At 33.8% G+C, this 24,002-nt stretch overlaps 1 protein-coding gene across 1 annotated transcript in view; it reads right to left on the minus strand.

The window, feature by feature from the left end:
* LOC124364182 (collagen alpha-1(IV) chain) overlaps positions 1-24,002 on the minus strand; it is a 98,121-nt gene that overhangs the window by 62,288 nt on the left and 11,831 nt on the right. The window contains exons 2-9 of the mRNA XM_046819467.1: positions 19,858-20,046; positions 16,261-16,395; positions 14,322-14,429; positions 13,327-13,548; positions 12,328-12,519; positions 6,357-6,473; positions 5,625-5,789; positions 4,698-4,905 (exon numbers count right to left, since the gene is read on the minus strand). Of these exons, the coding sequence (XP_046675423.1) occupies positions 4,698-4,905; positions 5,625-5,789; positions 6,357-6,473; positions 12,328-12,519; positions 13,327-13,548; positions 14,322-14,429; positions 16,261-16,395; positions 19,858-20,046 (1,336 nt within the window). The remainder of the gene's footprint in view (positions 1-4,697; positions 4,906-5,624; positions 5,790-6,356; positions 6,474-12,327; positions 12,520-13,326; positions 13,549-14,321; positions 14,430-16,260; positions 16,396-19,857; positions 20,047-24,002) is intronic.

The following is a 24,002-nucleotide window of genomic DNA, read 5'->3' on the forward strand; positions in this document are numbered from 1 at the left end:
ATGTTGATTTGATTTTCAAATTTAACTTGCAGGGTTTTTATTATTTTGTCTTTCTCATTCATCTTACAAATGTAATCATCAATTATTTGCCCCATTTTACACTCATGCTCATCAAAGGTATCTTGGTTTTTTTCCGTCGCAGTTGGGTTTCTCTATCAAGTGAAGTTTGCATATCGTCTAGACAGCGTTGTAGTGCTTCTAGTCTCTCTGTGTATCTTTCTTTTTCATTATTAAGTTCTTCAATCTGTTCTTCACAGCTAGCAAGTTCAGCTTTGAGTCTGATGTTTTGTTCTTTCAAGGTATTATTTCTCGTTGAGTAGTACAGAGCCTAATTTTTGCAGCCATTTCAAGCTTTCCCCTCTTCACTGGCTGTGTTTTCAAAAAAGTTGTTCTCAATTAGGCTATGTTCAAGTTCTTTAATAGACAATGTTTAGAGAATCAGAACCATTGTTCATGTTTGTGTTACATGGGAAGCTTATATTTGAATCAGCTGTCACTTGAGAAAGTAGGTTTGAAGAGTCTGTATTACATTTGTTGCATTTCCAGTCATTTATTTTATTTGAAGACATTTTTTAAAGAGTTTTTTCACTGATATTCTGACAGCCAGCATGGTACCACAATTCACATGTACCAGTGCACTTTAATCCTGAGTATTTTACTCCTATTGAGCATATACCACAGGGATATTTTGATGGCATTCTTAAGAGTATCAGTAATTACAAAAAGGTCAGGTATAAGGAATTGCACTGTAAAATTTAGATTGATTTAAGGTAGTCAATAACCATGTCAAAAATGTAAGATACTGTAGACCAGTGTATTACTAGACACAGTACACAGTGGCAACTACTCAATTCATCACCACTGAGACACCTTGTCAAGTTATTGGCAGACTTCTAGTGGTCAGAATTAGTCAGAAGTTGAAAATAAATGTGTTTGATTTATGGGTAATCAATTCCTTGTCAGCCAGATAGAAGCAGTACAGTGTTAGTTGTACTGCAGTCAGCTAAAAGGTGTTGTCGTAGCATAAGCACTGCTGACGCGGTATCTGGGTCAGCGGCCTTGTCACATATGGTGTAGCGCCTGTGAGGTTGTCTTGATAGTGGTAAAATAATCGTGTTTAGTCGCTTATGTGTTTGACGTCACTTAATTAAACTACACTATTTGTAATTTATGCAGAGATTTGTGCTTTTGCTACTCTCAGAGTGGTATATTCTTGAAGTTGGATATGAGTTTCATGTGAAATTGCTGCCTCTTAATGTAGGTCAGCTCTGTGGTATTAGTTTTTCAATGTATTCTTGCTTTATCTTTTATATTTGTATTATATTATAGTTGTAACACTTACAGTTGCTGTTGAAGTTGTGGTGGTGAGTATTTAGTAAGCAATTTGTTGGGTTTACCTACTAATAACTGCACTAATATGAGGAGCACTTTCACAGTGAATGTTAAGTGTCAGCCCATTTTTTTTTTTTTTTTTTCACCGTTTTATAATTATGGATGTCTTGACGCACCTCATATTTGTCTAGATTTTCTTTAACTCTCATTAAGCAACAATATATATATACATAGATGATACTGTCATTATGGAGAACTCTTTGAAAATCGGGCGACAAGATTCCCTACCCTTCACATTCTTAATCAATCTTAGAGCTTGCTTTTGCCACAAAAAAACTCTTTGGGCTCCACTACTATTACCCCAAAGAAGTATTCCATATAACAAGAGTGAGTGAAAAAAGGCAAAATATGATGTTATTAACATTTCTCTACTTACACATAAACTTAATTTACGTAATAAGTATGTTACCCTAGATAGCTTTGTACATAGACTACTTGTATGAGTATCCCAACTAAGCCTGTCATCCAAATGTACCCCTAACAGTTTAACTGATTTACTTCCACTTGTTACAGCAGTTCTTAAACTGAAATAAATATTCTCTGTTTTACTATTGTTTACATTTAAGAAATTTGCTCTAAACCAATCACAAGCTACCCTCATTGCATTACCTTGCACCAAGTCTAAGCTAATCAGGTCTTTACCAGAATTGAGTAAAGTTGTATCATCCGCATATAAAACAGACATACAGGGTACACTAAAAGCAAAATCATTTATAGCTACAATAAACAAAAAAGGCCCCAGGACCGAGCCCTGAGGGACACCCATTTGAACTAATTTGAGCTTTGATACGTCAGAACCTTGAGCTACCATTTGCTTCCTATTACTTAGATAAGAGGTCATTAAATTCAATTCTTTACCCTGTATACCGTAACAATGAAGTTTTTTTAAAAGCAGATCATGAGATATACTATCGAAAGCTTTCGACAAGTCAATTAAAGTGGCTGATAATATATCTTTACATTCAAAACTTCTTAAGATTTTTTCAACAACTGATTCAACTGCTTTGATAGTGTTTTTACCAGGTAAAAAAACCAAACTGCTCCTTACTTAGTAGTTCTCCCTCAGCAAAGTAATTGTACAGTTGGTCTTTTATACAGCACTCAAAGACCTTACTAAATATAGGAACTAATGATATCGGGCGATAGTTAGAGGGGCACAATTTATCTCCTTTCTTAAAAATAGGTACAACTTTGACAACTTTAAGAGTATCTGGAAAAACACTCTGCTCAAGCATCATGTTAAAAAGAAGTGTTAAGGGCTCTAGAATAATATCTATTATTTCCTTGACTACTTTGTTGGAGAAACCATAAACATCTTCACTTTGTGATGAACTCAATTTAGAAACATACTTGAGCACATCTTTTGAAGGAATCTGCTTCCAGTGGAAAACGTTATTCTCAATATTCATGTTAGATATATACCTATTTAAAAACTGGATGGCAGCTATATTACAGTTACTCGCTACATTATTTACATTTGATATTGTTACAGAGTTAATAAAATAGTCATTAAAAATTTCTGAATCAATTTTTGTTTCCTGATTTGCAGGTCTTAAATTAGCTTCTAATCTAATAACATTCCAAGCAGCTTTACACTTATTTTTAGAACTAAGAATATAATTTTCATGAGATTCTAACTTGGCTTGTTTTATTTTTACTTTATAACATCTTTTAGCATTTAAATATGCATCTTTATATAAATTTTCTTCAGCAAGACCTTTATTATTCTTATAGCAATCATACAAATACATAACATAATCTCTATATGACCTCAGCTCAGGTGTAAACCACTTATTCTTACATATATTTTTATTTAAATCTACTTTTATTTTCTTTATCATGCAGCATTCTTCAAAAGAAGTTGTCAAAACGTTAATAAAATCATTAAAAGCTAAATCAACTCTATAGTATGTTTTTAAGAAATTCCAGTCAACCTCACTTAGCACCATTCTAAAGTTTCTTATTGCTTTGGGAGTTAAGTCCCTCATTCGCTTGAAATATGTTTGTTTGTTTGGATCATTACCCATAAAGTCGTGGAAGACTGCTAAAATACCAGAGTGATCAGAAATATGAGGCTCGATGATCTGACATTCTATATCATTTTTAAACATATTGGTAACAATGTTATCAAGACAAGCTACATTTCTTGTAGGTTCATGATTTAAACAGTATAAATTTAAAGAGCGTAATGTATTGAGAAAGTTTGTAGTATTTAAATCATCTTTTAAAATATCAATGTTAAAATCTCCTGAAATAATAATATGTCTGGAAGAGTACTTTTTGTACAGGAAACCAACACAACTATCTAAAGAGGACAGAAAGCAAGCGAGGTCTAAACCTGGTGTGCGATATATTGTTGCTACAATAATGTTGGTCTTACTCAATAAAACTGCAGTTACTTCAAACACAGTATCAATACAAAATTTTTCCAAATCAATAGGTTGGTAATCCAATCCATTTTTTACAAAAATACTACACCCTCCTCTAGTTAATGGCGGTTTTCTACAATAAATATTTGCAAGACTATACCCTTGAGGAACAAAAAGCTGACTTTCTTCTACGACTAGCCAGTGTTCATTTAGTGTTAAAACACTACAACTTAGTGATTCTAATAAAAGTTCTAACATTTCAATTTTCTTCCTAATTGACTGAACATTTAGATGGAAAACATTGAAAAATTTGCATTTATTGCGCCACAGTACAGGCTTCAGTGGCGCCTGCGCAAAAAGAAAAACATACCTTGAGATAGTACCTACATTCAAGCACAAATCACGTGAGCGCTCGTAAAGGTTGACTTTAACTTTTTATATTAATAATACGAAAGTATGTATTTACCTACTTATATCGTGTAGTAAAAAGTATTAGATAGGGACAAGGTCGCCTCCATAAAATACCGAAGTACCGGCAAGTCTGTGAGTTCAGATTTCAGATGCTGCACTAAGAGGAAGGTGAAATCGAGCTAAACTCAGCATTCACATTAAGAAACATGTTTTACAGGCTCCCTCCTATCCCATCTACTTAACCCTTTTAAACAACTTCCTATCCCTGGAAACCATACGAATATCTACTTACTAATAGTGTTTATTCAGCTCCATTTTCTTAAAAAAGTAGAATTAAGATGAAAACTAATTTATAACTTTACTGATATATATATATATATATATATATATATATATATATATATATATATATATATATATATATGGCTTTTGTACAAGCAACAGATTGAGAATTAGAATGGTGACACATCTTTGTATTGTACCACACCAGCTTGAGTTGATGCAACCCAAAACTGGTACTCTTACCTGGAAGGCCTTGTTCTCCTTTCTGCCCCTTGGGTCCAGGGAAGCCCTCAGGTCCAGGCGTACCTGGGATACCTGGGCCTCCTGGTTGGCCTGGAGGTCCTCTCTCTCCTTGTGGACCATCATAACCATCTACTCCCTTAGGTCCCTGAAGACCAGGATAGCCCCTAGGTCCTGGCTCTCCCTTGGGACCTGGCTGACCAGTACCTCCCTGATAGGAAAAATTCAATGTAAAAGGTTATGTTTGTACAAAAAAATTTAAAAAACTAATGATTTACACATGTACAGTTAGAGTTCCTGAGATTAATATACAACTGGATACAAGATTTATTGTTACAACATTTTTAACTGTTCAGAAATCTGTAAGTTTAAAATATGTTTGAACATTACACACCATACATATACAGAAACAAAGTTAAATATGTAAACCAAAACTAAAATTTTAAATCACGCTTAAATAAAAACAATTTCTTAAACTCTGCTAAAGTGAATATAAGTACCTATTAATTAAGAACATAATTAATTTCTTCAAAATATCTGTAAATATTAACATTACAATGGCTACCATGTGTGAATCATGGCTAGCGCATGTGCATAAGCAACTGTTCCCTCTCCACTCCACGCTAGAGCACGTGGTACAGTCAGTGTCAAACAAACATAGTGCTTACTTAACTTTCTAAATGGTTGTTGGTGAGTGTGGGATGGAGGTTCACGCTAGCTGACTCCCTCACTACTGTAGTTGTATTTTAAACATAATTGTTTTCAAAATATATTGTAAAAGTACACTATATATGACACTGTTTATCTTCAGTATGATGCAAACTTTAATTCCAAAGTATATGTGGTACATAAAAACAAATAATGAGCACAACATGATTATGGTCTTAAAATTAAAACTAATGTAACCAACATCAAAGTGTCTATACTAACTCCTGGAGGTCCTGCAGGTCCTCTCAATCCTGGCGGTCCAGCTACTCCATCCCGTCCAGGCTCTCCTTTCGATCCTATCCTGCCTGGAAGTCCTGCCAGCCCATCTGAACCACGATCTCCCTTTTGACCCACTGGTCCAGGACCTCCTGGGTAACCATCACGTCCCTAAAACACACTGACTTACTCAACAATATATACTACAAAATGCTCTTGCTTAACATAATGGAAATTCAACCATTCTGAGCACTTACAAACATAACAATGGATACAGCATCTGTATAGGGTAAGAATGTATATTTGTAAGAATGTATACAGTAAACAAACTCTAGATACCATTGATCTAGCATAATCACTTCAATTAACTAAATGAATAATTTTCATTCTTGTAATTTCACTTTTTAGCATTTATTTAATAGATATATTTGTTATTGACATTTATGTTAATTCATTATCTGGTTTATTTGGAAATTCTATTACTGAACTTTTCATATAATAGGTATTTTAAATACTTTGAAATATTCCCTGAATAAAAATAGTTGTACGACAACATTGTAATTATAACCATAGGTTTTGGTGATTTTATTTTCTATTCATCTACTTGATATTTGTTTGTAAACCCCGTAACCTGCCAATGATATAAATTTCATTGTAATAACTGCTATTCGTTTTTAAGATAATTTTAGATAGCTTAGAAAAGTATATCATAGAGTGAATATATTTGAAGGAACTTACTCTGAGGCCTGGAGGTCCGACAAGACCTTTCTCTCCCTTCATGCCCAGAGATCCGGGTAGTCCTGGGTCTCCCATGGGACCTGGTTCACCTTTATATCCCTGAGGACCATCATCTCCCTAGGGCACAAGAAATTGCTACAATATTCATCCGGACAATACAGATACAGTTTAAAAATATGGAAATGCCTTCCAAATAAAACAAAAATTGTTCTTTTATTATTGATTCATAAGAACAGAAGTATTGTCTAAATAGCAGACAAATACAATCAGATGGGAATTATTATACAGTAGAAAAATTAATCATTTAACCATTTTGCTTCCAAATTTTCCATGCACACTATATCTCTTTAATACAATAAAAAAGATCAAACCCTCTTCTTTTCACACTTCTCCTGCAGTGAAGTATCATATGATTGGTTTGAGGCCATCCCAAGTCAACTCCTTTCTAAGTTCTTTCTACAAATATCGCATGCAAGGCAAGAACTTACAGATTTATATATTGGACAATAAGTGTGCTTTGAGTAATAGGATATCAGTAGCATATTCAAGTTAGCAGATAAACTGAATCATTATAATACCAACTATTATATGTTATGCAAGATAGATTTGAAGAGCATATCTTTAGTTGACTGATTGAAAATGTTCACTTAAAGACCTACAATTCCAAAAAAGTGTTATTGAATTCAATACTTTCAAAATGTAGTCATATTGTGAGGCATGTTACATTTTTTGTAATATTTCATAGTAGTTACGTTATCGCTTGTCATTTGTGGAATTTCCTCCTCCTTTCCATCATGTTCACAAAAAATCAGCATACGATCAGTCTGACGAATTTTTATCTCCAGAAGATGACCAAAACGGGTCCACCGTGAGAGTCCTCAGATATGCCTCTGACAGATGTGTGTGGTTGTGAACTGTTTTGTTTACATGCACAACATTTTTATTTTTTGGGGGTCATTCAGAAAAAACTTGCTTTAATAAATAAAAGCTGACACGTTAACTTTTACAGCTTTTTTTATTATATAGATTTGAAAGAGCAACTCCAACTATTTTTCAACACAGTTACCACTTACATTTAAGCCCTTATCTACAAGCTCTTGTACCTAGGTAAAAGGTTTTCAATATTTTTTTGAACAAAATTCTGTCACCTATAAAAGTCATTTATTCATCATTCAACAATTTACAAAATTGTAATAGATTTTGTCAGAACAGTAAATACAGTTATCACTTAGGCCTATTTAACCTATGTTAAAATTACATGAAAGGTACTCATTTAAATTATAAAATGGGTTTTTGAGTAACAAGCGTCTTAAATTGGTAACAAATTTTGCAAATGGCATTCCCCTTAATGACTTAGGTAACTTATTAAAAATTGTAATGCCAAGTGAAGAGTATAGCTCGCAGTTTTGGTAAGCCTACATCGAACCAGATCAAGTTTATCCACATTCCTAGTCTCATATTGTTGTATATCACCTCTTGATCTATACGAAAACAATATTTTTTCTTTACTAAAACTAAAACTTCAAATATGTACAAATTAATTACTGTAAGGATATCAGTTTCAACAAAAAGAGGTTTACAATGGGCTAGAGATTCAGAATAAGTAAGTATTCTCAGAGCTCTCTTCTGTAACATCAAAACTTTTTCCATACCAGTTCCATTTCCCCAGATAACAAGGCCATATCTAATAATGCTCTCAAAATAAGCAAAATATGCCATTTTTAGGTACGTTAAAGTGACATGTTTTCTTAAATTAACTAATAATATATTACTCTGCTTAATTTTTTACAAACAACATCAATATGTACATTCCAAACTTAGCATAGAAATCAATATGCAATCCGAGCAAGACCACAGAAGTATCACAGCCCTCAGGAATATTATATACAGATTTAAATTTTGTCAGAATTTAAAAAGAAACCATTGGCATCAAACCAGGAGATTGCAGATTTACAGATGTAGCTAAGGGTGTTATGTCATTTGAGTTATTATGTCAACAAAGTAGTATCATAAGCATACATAGTAATGTGACAGGGAATATTACTACTTAGGTCATTAATCATTACCAAAAAAAGTACAGGCCCCAATACAGAGCCCTGAGGTAAACCAGCTGTTACATGAGCAGTATGAGAGGATTTATCACCTATATGTACAATTTGTCTACGATTTTCTAAGTATGATTTGAATATATGCTAGTTCTTTACCATGAAATCCATAGTACTCTAATTTCTTCTTCAACAATATATCATGCCTTACCTCATCAAAAGCTTTGGTCAGGTCACAAAGCGTGACTTTGAGCATCGCAAGCATCTTCCAAAGTTAGTAATAAAATGCCTACTAAGGTATCAAACAGCTTGAGTAGTAGATCTGCCAGTTCGAAAACCATATTGATCAATTACAGAAAATATTATTAGTTTCGAAATATTTACATACCTGTTTTTTTTAGTACTTTCTCAAATATTTTTCCTATAACAGGGGATACAAGATATAGGCCTATAGCTATTTGGCAGATGGTGCTCTCCTTTCTTATATAATCAAAGTCAAAGTCAAAGTCAAAAAATCTTTATTCGTTTTAGTTACAATGATGTAACATTTGAATAGTGTCAGTTTAAACTAGCTAAAAACTAATATAAAATAAGCCTATAATAAAACTAAAATAAAACTACCTGATTTGCAAATCAAAATATTCATCTAATGAATATAAAGCCTTGTCTATCAAGTATGCCTTAAGCTTTCTTTTAAATATTTTATGTTCTGTTTCTTGTTTGATAGCAAGTGGAATGGATTTAAGAAATTTGGATCCAATGTATGTTGGTTTTTTTGTGTAAAAATTTAGCCTATGGTGAGGTATTAAATATCATTTTTATTACGTGTATTGTACAAATGAATCACATTGGTCATCACAGTATTTAAGTTTTTAATTTTAGAGCACATTATTGTATCCATTATATATTGACCATAGACAGTTAAAATTTTGAATTCTTTAAAATATTCTTTCACAGAATCATTTATCTTTAGTCCTAACATAATTCTCAGAGATTTTTTCTGTATCCGGAGAATTTCATCAAGATTTGATTTTTTCGTAGCACCATACAAACAGAGGCCATATGCAATATAAGAGTGTATATAAGAGAAATAGATTGTCCTCAATGTATCAGTGCTACAGATAAAAAGACATCTTCGTCAAAGCATAAATGCCCGAGTTTAATTTTGTAATCAACAATTGTACGTGTTGATCCCAATTAAGATTTTCTTCAATAGTCAGACCTAAGAATTTGGTACTCTGATTTTTTGTTACTAGTTGGTTTATTTACTATGATCATTGGCTCAATTATTTCCTTTTTTGTTGGGGTTTTAAAAGATATATAATTTGTTTTATTTATATTTAATTTTAAATTGTTTTCATTTAAAAAAGAATTTGGTACAACTCTTGAGATATACAGGTACAATATACAGGTACAACACTTGAGATTTTAAGACAATCAGGAAATACCCCATCTTCTATACAACGATTTATACAATAAGACAGAGGGTAAGCTATAAATTCACTCACATTTTTTAATTAAATCACTAGATTGGCCATACACATCCTTCGATGAGGATTTATTATACAGCTAAGCGTCATTATTTTGTGATGACGTGGTGTGACTCTACTCCATTGATTGTCTTTTTTGCTTGACATTTACATAATCTATGTTTCACTATCAGTGACTGTGATTAAGAAATGTGTCTCCTTCTCCATGTTAGCAGATAAGAAATTTTAAAACTTGCCCTATTCTCTTTGTTTTAAGTTAAACAGTCAAGAGTTTTGGTATCCATTACACCCAAGTTTCTCAGTCACAATTTCAAACACTACAGTTCTTGATATCTGAGAGAAATGTTTTGAAAGATCTATGATTGTGAATCTTCGATTTTCCCTAACCTTATGTTTGATTTATTTACCTCAATAGTCAGTAACAAACTGCAATTGGCCTCTTCAATTTTTGTTGTGAACATTGGTTCTTTCATCATGTTCCAAGTTTCAAGTCTCTAGAATCCTTCTATCAAGCAACCTCTTTACTCCCAAATCCATAGTGCTCTTCCTTAGTCCAAAAGGAACTCATGTATCCAGTTTCAGGTCTCTAGGTCCTTTCTATCAAGAGTACAGAACAGATGGCCAAACGGACAGATAGACTGCGCTTTGACCTCTTTATTCCAAAATCCATAGTGCTCTTCCTTAGTCCAAAAGGAACTCATGCATCCAGTGTCAGATCTCTAGGATCTTTCTATCAAGAGTATAACACTAAAGGCCAGACGGACAGACAGACTGTGCTTTAAACTCTTTACTCCAAAATCCATAATGCTCTTCCTTACTCCAAAAGGAAATCAATATCTAGTTTCAAGTCTCTATCAAGAGAAACGCTCAAAATACACTTGGAAAGGCACAATATTTTATTTATAGGTTTTCATTCTGTTATAAATTATTTAAACCATGAATACTCAGATCTAGAGGAATAATAGTTAAAAGATTTGTGTATTCTGCCATAGTACTATATTACTGGTTTTTATGATAGTTGTTTTCAGCCTCAGTCCAATTCATAGAATCAGTACATCTATTTCTATTACAAGAGAAAATTAAAATTGTATATACGCTTTTAATAGTGATTTTTTGTAACATATCTAATAGTTACAATATATAGTTATTCAATATATCTAATCTAATATTGAATAATTATAATAAATCACTCATAGTGTGAGTTATAACCAATAACTGTAAGTATTAAGTACAAGTTAAGTATTACCAAGGTAAGATAAGTACAATTATAATTATGAATAATCATTTTCTTAAATCATAATAATCATCATAATCGAGAGTTTTCTTTTACAATAGTTTGTTTCAATAAACATTATTTCTTCAGATTAAACAAACAGTTAATATAAAAACAGAAATGTTTAGGCTAACTTTATAAAACACTTGAGGGCTTACATCTTTTGAGTACTAAAGTCTGGATATCAGGATGTTGGGAGAAGTACAGAGAAATACTAATGTTTTGTTAATACAATGTGCTTGTAACTGTTGAGAAATACTTGTTGTATTATTTGTTGTTAATTTATATGACTTTTAGTTAAACTGATCATACTTAGTAATAATCTAAACATGAGAAAACATAGATTAACACAGAATATATACATAATAGTGATCTCTTATTTTTTGTTTATTTCATTCAAATTTAGAAGGGATAACTAAAAGCTAGTTGTCAACTATCACGTAGTTGTCAAGAAAAACTATTAAAAATTTGTGATTTTGTAGTTTTAGTCATGGTAATCAGTAAAATAAGTAGTTTTATGCTCAAGAATTCTTTTGAAGATGTTTTTCTAAAACAAAGTGGAGAAAGTACATTATGTATTATAACCTTTTGGTGTTTATTTCTTTCAATAATTGATATTATTATTTATGGTGCTAAAAATTTTTTCTTCTACATTATTAAAATTCATAGATCTTACAAAAAATAAGGAAGTTACAAGCAACAATAAAAAGGCTCACAGGGGCCTAAATTGAGTCCGGTATTCCTCTGTAGTTACCAGATATATATCAGTGGTATTCCTCAGAAAGAAAATTTTTAATTAGCCTGTGCAAAAAGGGTTAGTTTTATTTCTCATTATGTGCAAGATGCCTTTATATGAGATTATGGTTTATAAATGTTATGAAGTGGCAATAGTTTGGAGTCAAGTTTATAATCTTAATTCTAGAGACATATTTAAACTGGTTAAACAATATTGTATAATCGTCCTGTATCCTTTGTTAGAAATAACAGGAATTAGTATTGAATTCAGAATTGAGAATCGGACCATAATTTTTGTATTTGATCAAAATTGGGTTTTTTCGGGATTAGTCCATCCCTAATTTTACTACAGTTGAGGGATCACAAAATTACCATCTGACAAACATTAATGTGAACGATGCTACAGCTGAATATTGATATAAACTTACTCTGTCTCCCTTCATGCCAGGTTCTCCGATGGGTCCTACCGTTCGACCCTCTGGTTGCTCGGAGGGTGAATAGGCTGGCTCACCAGGAGGACCAGGCTGTCCCTTGGTTCCTTTGTCTCCTTTCTCACACTCGAAGGTCACTTCCCTTTCTTTTCCTTTTTCTCCCTTCAAACCGGGCAGTCCTTGCTCTCCCTATAGACAAAATTGTCTTTGCTGTAATGTAAGTAATGAGTTCTGAACGGTATACTGAACCATAAATTACATATAGCTTCCAATCACACAAATAACACCATTAAAAAAAAATATTTAATACTAAATTTGAAAAGGATTGGGTTGAGTCTAATTTATGTTAGTGTATTTTATTTAATTCTCTAACATTTAACATTAAATATGTCCAATAACAAACTCGTGTTCAACACGAGTATCTGTCGAGATAGATTAAATTAATCATGTATTGCATTTTATTTAATTAAATGAAGGACATTCTGTAAAGGAATAGATTTTACTCTGATTAAAAACAAAAACATTATTCACTTACAGTGTGAAATGAAGAAATTGAATTTAGTTTCTTCACTGAACTGGTCCATAGTAAGAATAAATATATTAGATGATGTTTATATAGTTTTTAGAATCTATTATAGTTTATTAGATTCTTTTGAAGTTTATATTTATTATATTGCGAAAAAAGACATATAATATTGTTTATTGTTTATTTCCTTCCAACGGTCAAAGACCACTTTATAACCATAAACATACTGCAAGGTAGCTAATTAAAGTAGCTACAAGGTATTGTACAGCTATGAACAACACTGATTTAGACTTTTTCAAAAACAATATCAGCAAAAAGGATACGAAAGAGGGATTAATTATAGTAATTTTTAAATAAATAAAAAGACATTTTTATTTTGTAATGAAAGGATAGAATTTTATTTATTTTAGAACATTAAATTGTTTATTATTTCTCATCAAACCAATAAGCTATTTTACACTGGAGTATACCTTTTGCCCCATGTCTCCTTTGAAGCCTGGGGGCCCCATTGGTCCAAGATCGCCTGTAAACCCTCTGCCTCCATGTTGTCCTGGGAATCCCGGCTCTCCTTTCTGTCCCTTAGGGTATATTCCTCCATAAGCTGGAAGCCCTCTGTCACCCTTAGCACCATCCAGGCCAGGCAACCCTCGAGGTCCTGGGAATCCCTGGCTTCCGGGGAGACCAGGTAGCCCCTATGAAAAAAATATACTGTATATGAAAGTTTGGCTAGAACATAGTGGAAGCATGAGTTTCAAAATGTACATCTTAAAAACTATATCCAAATTTCTGTCACAGAAAATAATTAAAATTATAATTTGTTAATCCTTTTAAATGCTAATATATCAAACCTCTCGTTTTTATATTACTTTAACATGTATTTAAATTACACAAAAAACCCAGTATAACAAACACGGAAAAAAATATTTTGGTAATCTGCTAAAATACTATGCATTTCATATGTGTTGATGGCAGCACACAAGCCTGTGCATGTAAGCCTGTACAACAAGCGCAATGTCTATTACACATTTCAAGATAAGGCCTTAAAGGTTTTCATGATGTTAGAAAACAACGTAATAAGAAAATGAGGTAATTTAAAAGGAGCCGATTTTACTTTTCTTTTCACCTGTGGTAATTAAATACAAAACATTTATAAACTTTTTGACATAAAATAAAATTTAAATTACTCATTTGTTGTCAGTGGTATATAAAGCATATTATATTAGTTACCAACAATTTTACGAAACATTGAAGATTTCATAAAAATATACTTGATTTGGTAATTTATGTGAAACTGCAATTAAGGGGAAATATTCTTTGGAAATTTAACCTAACTAACCAAAAATAATGAAGAGCACTAGAAGGGTTAATGGGTACTCCTGACTACGTTATTAACAATTAAGATTTTTTACAAATCTACTATTTTTCACATTGAGTTGAAATGCAAATTTATGTAAACTGTACTTACATCAGTGCCATTACACCCATCCAAACCTGGGATTCCCGGTAAACCAGGGGGTCCACCTATTCCTGGGATTCCGTTTATTCCAGGAAATCCTGGAGCACCAATCTTTCCCTGAAAATAGAAAGTGTATTCGTGAGTCAAATATATCTTATTGTAATTGTTATATAAGTCTGACTTTATTAATTGAGATTAAACTTAATTGAGACTAAATTAAATGAGACTAAACTTTGTGGGTTAGGTCCTCTTGCCACTTCATGAGTCTTATAAGGTCATCCTCAACGGTCCATAATCTAGAGGAAACGTAAGTTTTATAGAAGACATGCAAATGATATCTAACATACAAGTGAACTCTTGCAGCACGACTTGAGCGTTATTGGTGTACCAATGCTGGCTTGATGTAAACATAACCTATGGGTTAGAGCCTAGCCTACATGTTCACTTGAATAAAGCCAAGACAGTGTGAGTCCTATAGCATATCTTCTCAATATACAAAATAACAGTAGCATAACTAGGATTTGGTTTTAGGGGGGATGAGTCCGATTGATGAGTACATCACACTAGGGGGAAAGGGATGTAATAAATCTAAATTTAAATAAACTACGTAGGCCTAATTCCAAACTAAATATTTAACTGTTGTGTTCCAAACAAGTTGGATTGCTCCATTTTCCCCTTAGTTACATCACTCAAAATATATCCTGCAGGATATTGTGTCTTCCAGCCATCGGGCTTGTATAGAAGCTTTTTAAAAGTTTACTGTCATTAGAAAGTCAGTCTCATACTTTTCCTGTTCAATATCACTTTGCACGCTGTTGTTAACAAAATGCAACTAATTTTATTAGTGAAACTATGTCTATCCTACATGTTGAAATTGCTTCTTGGCTAAACTTGGTTAATGTTTGTACAACGCATCCACTTGGCATATTGATTTTAAAATTCTTTGTAGTATAAAGAAAGTGTTCTAACCTCGAAACATCTTTCGTTATGCTAATAGATTTTAAACATGTAACAGAGATAATTACACAAACTGTTAATTGTATATTATTTGAGCATTTTTGGAGATACAAGAATGTATATTATGTAGTATTCCACTATATTACTCATTTACAAGTTATTTTTTAAATTTGATACAAATTATAAAAGAACATTTAGTAAAAAGATCTAGGGAAAGGAATTTGCTTTTAATATTGTAAGTTTTAATTGTATGGACAGGTTTACAACATGCCATGTGAGTTTAATATCCATAGGAAGGATCAAGGGTAATATTGAGAGTAATTTAATTAACAGAGAGTAATGATTTGTGACTAAACCGCCAACTGGCATTGGCTCAGTTGTTTTCTTCAGCCCTGACTTGCACTGTTACTTACCTAACTATTGACACAAGCGAGAAAACTTGCACAAAAAGATTGCAAGCTTGGCATGGTTATTACCTCTTCAGCCCTGACTTACACTGTTACATACCTAGCTATTGACACGAGTGAGAAAACTTGCCCAAAAAGGTTGCAAGCTTGGCATGGTTATTACCTCTTCAGCCCTGACTTACACTGTTACTTACCTAACTATTGACACGAGCGAGAAAACTTACCCAAAAAGGTTGGAAGCTGGGCATGGTTATTACCTCTTCAGCCCTGACTTACACTGTTACTTACCTAACTATTGACACGAGCGAGAAAACTTACCCAAAAAGGTTGGAAGCTGGGCATGGTTATTGCGTAGTATAAGTTTGGCTAATATTACATTTCAGCAGAGTACTATTATTGTATAGTGACAAATAAATATATAGGCTAAATCATAACGGACTGTATTAATTTAAAACTTACATTGAAAACACTTAAGTTTAGAATCTTTGAACATTGTGTAGTGCAATTTATTACTTTCTTATATTGATATTTTCTTTATATTTGACATATTAATGGGATTCAAAAGATGAGAAATGGCTACTGACCCGATCACCCTTGATGCCTCTGGGACCCTGAGGACCTGTGTCTCCCTTGGACCCTGCTGGACCTGGGAGTCCTTCCATACCAGGGAAACCCTGTTGTCCTTGGGGTCCAGGTAGTCCGGGTGATCCTGGAAATCCCTGAAACATTGTGCAAGTAAAACTTAAAACTCTATTTTGATAATGAATTTATAGATAAAAAAGCGTATGTTTATTTAGTCAATTATCCAAACACTGCTAAAGAAACGTGATTATGAGACAAAGTTAAAAGGAAAAGAATATAACCAAAGGACCTGCACCCAATACATCTTTTATAGGTCCCTACAGAGTTTCTGTGGTTCAGGTGGTTGTTGTTACTGTGGTAATTGTTTTAAGAATAGGTTAACTTTTTAGCCTACTCTACCCTCCTTCATAGACCATTAGGCTTTGCAAGAATCTTATCAAAATGAGAAAAGTGAAGGGTCTACTCTACCAAGTCTACAATACTGATTGTTTTTTATTCATATATTTTCCTGGCCTTTTAGACATGGTTTCAAGTGAACACAATATTATTCTAATTGAGAGTTTCATATTAGTTTACAATACTAATATTCTAATATGTCTCCAAACATTCAAGCTGTATAAATTATGGTCTCATACTGTTCAAATACCGTCTAAAATCTGGGTTGGTTAAACCAAGTTCCAAATTTTTGGGACACAGTTAACTTGTTTCCACAGCATTTGAAGATCTGCATCATGTTAGCTTCTCAAATGTCAAAATGTTGCTTGGCAAACTAAGTGTTGTGTTTTTCCCTATTGTGATAAGTTATATGTCAATAAAATATTGAGAGATACTATTACAAACTCAAATTAACTGCATTGAAGTTCTGTATTTACATCTTAATGCCAGTTATAAAACTGATGTGGACAGATGGATCTGAGAGTTTCAAATGTGAGTTTGTTATACCAACTATATAATTTTATTACTAAAAATCCATTTCCAAAAATCAATAGACACAGTAATCTTAATGGCACGACCCTCTTTTGATTTCTTCATGTAGAACGTAACTTGCTATTTTGCTGGCACACAACATAATGTAACCTCTAACCAGATTATCTGAACCGTGTAGGAAAGGTCCTAGCATTAGTGAAATTAGCCACAATCATTTTGAGAAATTCCTATCTCTTCACTTTATTATGTCTTTGTGCTTCATGACAATGTTCACTAGACCTCCAACAGGAATCTGGAATCTTAAAACACAGTGAAAAGTTTCTAGCATAACTGAGGTATATCATGGACATTACAGGAAGTCATCTATACAACTCATCCTATCTCATTATCCTCTACAATAGGTTCCAAAAGCCTCCCTGATAAAAAAATAATCTCCAAAATCACTGAAGTAAATCATGGTTACTTGGAGAATCTCTATGTTTGCAAACTATTTTGTTTTCCAGTTCCACGACAGGTAGCATGGCTTCCAACAGTTAGAATTGTCTGGAAATGTAAAACTTGATATTTCAGCTGATCTGAGCTTTGGTATGAAGGACAAAATGTTTCCTAGGATCACAAAGTTATTGGTAATAATCCTCATCTCCATGATAAAGCTAGTGTAAGGACTTAGGTAATGCAAAAATTGAGTTTAGTTCCCTTTCACCTTTTGCTCAATAAAAGGTCTATAATTTGATACTGTCACAGACTTGATTCCTTGACATATGTCTGTAGAGATAAAAAAAGTAATTCAGTTGTCTTTGATATTGAAACGCTGAGAGATTGTTTTGAATATCTTCATCACTAACTTTTTTGGATCTCTACAGACGGACATGGACTCCAGATTTCAGGAGTCAAGTCTGTGACAGTAAAAAAGTAAAGAAAAGATGTCTTATTTTAACAGGAGAAGTTAGGACTAAGAAGGCCTCTCTACCACTTAACCTGGAAACCAACGGCTTAAAGATGACTTCTGAACCACCACCAGTGGCTGGGCAGGTGGGTTGCTTGCAAAGACAGGATCACAGGTCACCCATCCAAGCAACAGCCACGTTCGACGTTGTTTGATCTGGTTATCTTGCGATAACCGTTGTACCCGTTACACACAGACACCACAGTGTTAGATTTCAGACACATTAATGAGCAGAGGTTGAAATGGAGCTAAGCTCAAAATTCGGATTGAGTCAGCTCTTTGCACTATTGCTAAGTTATGCTTTTGGTAAATTTCATGTGGCTTCTAAAAAAACATCTCTGGGAGTAGTTTCATTTGAATTTGAAAACATCCTGCATCCTCTCCTTCATGACTGTTTTGAAACAGGTGTTATGCGACTTTGAACAAAAGGCATCACTTGCATTCCTTCAGGTGTGAGAAGCATAATATCCAATAATGGAGAAGTCAATGATGTCTGTTTGGAAAAATACTAATCCTCATCCTGCCTCATTGCTCCGGGCCAGAGTCCAGCAGTAATGTCACTCAAAACTCGTATATAAATAACAAAATGCTATTTAGCATTTTTTTTCCCCTTGGTGCGGCCTACTGCCATGCACTTAAGCCTCAAGGGCTTTTTGCGCACCCCGGAAACACACCATGAGGCCCACCAGTCAACTTCAGCAGTTCAACAAACCGCAGAAAACAACCTATCAAGTCCTCCTGGGAAAATTCACCACCCCTGTCCAAAATACCAAAGATGGCATACCGCTCTCTTGCTATTTCAGGGCAATCAAATCTTGCTATGAGCAGGTGATCAGCAGTCTCCTCCTCCTGCTCATTACACCTTCTACACAGCGGATCCTCCTGAAGGATGCCAACTCTGTGAAGATGCTTCCTCAGGTGACCATGCCCCGTAATGAGACCAATGACCTTAGAAGACATTGATCTGTTTAATGAGAGAAGGTCCGAAGCCACCTTGGAGGAAGGTGACTGTAATACCATTCTACTCACTCTCAAACCCAGATGCAACCTCCACCTTCTCTCATGCTCCGCGCGAATCCATTTCGAGACAACCCTACCGGATTCATTCTCTAGCATTACTGACATAAGTTGTGGCTATATGATAAAATTCAAATACGAGAAAAATCCTATTTCATTATTCCATGTCAAGTGTCTAAAGCCTTCTAATAGCATCACCTGAAACACTGACATAAACAGAGAAATGATTCCTAGCGTCTGATGTCAGTCATTGTACGAGTAATTTTTAGGAATCCTGATCTTTGTTCTCCATCCTGTTTCACTTCATTTGATTCCATTGTGTCTCTAACTTTAATGTCACCTTCACATAAATAGTGAAATTTCCCTTATCATCACATAGGCAATTCATAGATATTGGGTGAAAATCTCATATATGGAAACCATTTAGTTTGCTGCTCTGAACAGATGTTATGCACGATGAAAGGGATCCTGAATTTAAAAATATGAGCATGAGAATAAATAAGGGTAGTGACAAAGACAATACATATAAATATAAAACTTGAATTTAAGAGTCTGGCAGTGATATATGTATGGGACAGTTTAAAGGTGTATTATTGGAATCTCACCATTTAAATTTTAAAATAGTAACAAATTTGACAGATTGTTGTATTGAATCAAACACTAAATTCGAGAATTCAAAATTCATGTGCATTATTACTAATCAACTTACCCTGTTTCCTTTTTCAGCGAAACACTTGGGTATACAGTTTGCCGAGTCCCCTCGTTGGTCGAATTTTCCGAAATTGCGTATTTCATAGTTGGGAGACTGTGGTGCAGGGGGGTTTAACCGGTTAAAGAGACCGATGCTCTGGGGGTTCACTTCCTGGGGATAGTAGCGTCCATAGCTCCTTTCGTATTGCTGCAACAAATACATTCAGATTATTCACAGTTGAGTACTCATTTTAAGTAATCTACAATTCAATATGCAGAACTTAACCTAAGAATTTTCTCACAAGCATAAAATCTAGAGTTAGCAATATTTTTAAAAGATTTGTATTTTAAAATATTAGAAGGGTGTAAACATTTTCACCCAACACGTAATATAAATATCTAATTAATAGCTGGTCCAAGAACAATTTAAGGAATACACAAAGCGTATCAGTGTATTACGGTAGTATATTTTAAAATCAGTACAGTCGTAAGCCTTCATTTATTGTGATCTTTGGCTCTTTGCCAACCAACATGATGTATCACAAGAATCATTATACCTAGTGTAATGAAGATCACGCTCTCAGAGTGCGTACAAAGTGAATTAATATAATAAAAGAACCTGATTTCATACCCAAGTCCCAACTAACACAACGATATAATACTTTATATACCACCACGATCTATCTTTTCACATACACAATCCTTTTACATCCAAGATTCTTTCATACGCATAGAATGATCATATCCACAATCCGTGTACATCCACGATCTATTCACAACGACAATACATTCTCACCCGTAATACATTTACATCTGTGACCATTCACATCCATGTTCCTATCACATCCGCAATATATTTACATGCATGATCCATACATATCCAAGATCCATTCATATCTATGATCCCTTCACATCTACGATCCATTTACATCCATAAACCATTTGAATCCATCCATGATCTGTTCATATCCACAATCCATTCATATTAATAATCCATGTATTATTTTTCTTATGTGGACTTGTAGCAAACAGAAATACAAGGACAGATTAATTAATTCTCGTCATGGTATAAAAGACAACACAGTCTGTAAAGAATTACACAAATGCCATTCTCTTTGTAATCAAAACAGCGAAAAAGGTACATATGCGTCTGTGTAATTTTTGGATTTCATGTTCTTAGATTAATCTAAACACTGGAAGCTATGTTATTCTTAAGAATCTTAATTTCACCTTAAAATAATCCTTTATAATAATGGAGCTTTCCCCCATTATAGTATACACTCACTTATCAATGCACATCAAATTTCATGAAGTTTAGCTACTCCTGTGGATTAGTTAGTAATTGAAGATGTTCATGATACAATGCCTTAAGAATCGTATGACCTAAGGAATCGAATACCTACAGTGTCTGAACATTGATGTTTTAAACATTCATTCTAATAGAACAAAGGAAGTTTTCATTTAACTTCTTTTTTTCTATTATAATTAATTATTTGTATTTGTATTAGGATACTAACTTGAAAATGTTAGGTAACAGGTGTTTCTTGGCTTATAAAGCCTTATATACCTGGTGATGTATTGGTTTCAATATCCATCCGAGTTTTACATAAAAGATGTGCATTCATTTTTCGATTGCGACGTGTGTGCTCAAAAATATCAAAATTTTCCCTAAACGATTAAAATATTTTGGAAAAGTTTCAGGTATGCATTTAACAAAATGCCATAGTTGCATCTTATTTATTTTGTATGAGTTTCACAATATTGAATTTTTAACCTGGATAAAATTGCAATTATAACTAAGGTAGACATTATATAGGTTATCCAATTTAATGAAATTTTGAAATCAAGATCTTTTTCAAATATAAACCTCAGTAGGTGTTTTTTTTTTTTTCAGTTTATAGTATTTTAATTAAGGAAATTTTTAACCCTATAATGACTTTTACTCATAGTCTTGAACCTTAATATAACTGATTTATTTGTAGTCCTTCATTTATAACCTTTATACTGAGAAATTAAATAAATCTTTTCTTTCAACATCTTGTTTTGGAGATTGAATTGAGAGTTTTTATACCAATATAATCCGCATGGAACCAAGCATGGAACCAAACAAGATCGTCGATTTACTGATCTATAATACTGCCTCCTCGTCTAGGACTTCTATTGTAGGAACTTATCTTAGTGGAACTGCTATCCAAGTCAAGATAAGGAGTGAATGCTGGAATATAGCACAATGAGTGTTATCCAGGAGGTTACATGCAGATGACGCAAGAACTGCAGACGTAAAGATAAGGCACGGCACGGGTAGGCGGCACACACAAGTAGTTAGCACGAATCCGTAGATTCACTCAGTGGCGTAACTAGAACTTGTTTTTTGGGGGAGGGTGAATCTGAATACATATACATTTTAAATCATATTTTTAAACACACGACATTTTAAATATGTTGGATTTATGTTCACAAGTAGTCAGCACGAGTAATCCGAGTAATCCGTAGATTCACTCAGTGGCGTAACTAGAACTTTTTTTTTTGGGGGGGGGGGGTGAATCTGAATACATATACATTTTAAATCATATTTTTAAACACACAACATTTTAAATATGTTGGATTGATGTTCACAAGTACTCAGCACGAGTAATCCGAGTAATCCACAGATTCACTCAGTGGCGTAACTAGAACTTGTTTTTTAGGGGGGGAGGGTGATCTGAATACATATACATTTTAAATAATATTTTGACATACAACATTTTAAAGATGTTGCATTTATGTTATACGAATATTTTATTTAGTTTTAGGATTCTTCAGGGGGGGGGGTTCCTCCCCCCGCTTCTCCCGTAGTTACACTACTGGATTCACCATCTGAGAGGAGAGACGAACCTTACTTGACAACGATTGGGTCCTTTAACTTGGGAGGATGTTGGCTATCTTGTTACACCACTGGATTCACCATCTGAGAGGAGAGACGAACCTTACTTGACAACGATTGGGTCCTTTAACTTGGGAGGATTTTGGCTATCTTGTTACACCACTGGATTCACCATCTGAGAGGAGAGACGAACCTTACTTGACAACGATTGGGTCCTTTAACTTGGGAGGATGTTGGCTATCTTGTTACAACCACTGGATTCACCATCTGAGAGGAGAGACGAACCTTACTTGACAACGATTGGGTCCTTTAACTTGGGAGGATTTTGGCTATCTCGTTACACCACTGGATTCACCATCTGAGAGGAGAGACGAACCTTACTTGACAACGATTGGGTCCTTTAACTTGGGAGGATTTTGGCTATCTTGTTACACCACTGGATTCACCATCTGAGAGGAGAGACGAACCTTACTTGACAACGATTGGGTCCTTTAACTTGGGAGGATTTTGGCTATCTCGTTACACCACTGGATTCACCATCTGAGAGGAGAGACGAACCTTACTTGACAACGATTGGGTCCTTTAACTTGGGAGGATTTTGGCTATCTCCATGAGAACAATGGCTACCATTCCTAAACGTACCTAAAATATTATTTACACATCTTGTAGAGTTCACAACAACCAGGACCAAATGGGAGAAGAAGTAAAAGGACTGTACGTTTTTAAACGGTCGTTATTGATACCTAAACTGATGACGTTTCGTTGAGTTTGGTATAATTTTTTGGTTGTCACGAGTAGGTATTTCATTTTAAAATGTTCAGCCAAATCGGGAAAATCGTCAGAACAAGGAACCATATAATCTGAACACCAGAAATTATAACTTCATCCAGCTGAAACGTCAAAGGTTTCTCTATAGTTGTGTTGCCTCATCCGTATATATTCAGTCAATTCAGAAAACATTTTCTGATAGCACACTAATCCGTTCGATTTTGAATTTCCCCCTATGTCCGGAAATTACAACCTTTTACGAAGATACTTCTGTAGTTTTCATACATTTGTGTCCCCTCGATTGTGTATTTTCCATAAAGAGTCACAGAAAATGTTGATAAAATATTATTTCGGAGCCGCGAGAATTCAAATTATGACAGTCAGAATACTAAAAATTATTTGAAACTAATAACAAACTTCAATAGTGTAACATAAAGTGTTTGCAATTCGTATATTATACAATTAAGTAAATTCATTAATTTTAAACGATTAGTGCTAGTGTTTTTGAGCAAAAGTAAAAACTTGAGGCACAA

This window comes from Homalodisca vitripennis, chromosome 6 (genome assembly GCF_021130785.1).
Source record: "Homalodisca vitripennis isolate AUS2020 chromosome 6, UT_GWSS_2.1, whole genome shotgun sequence".
NCBI lineage: Eukaryota > Metazoa > Arthropoda > Insecta > Hemiptera > Cicadellidae > Homalodisca > Homalodisca vitripennis.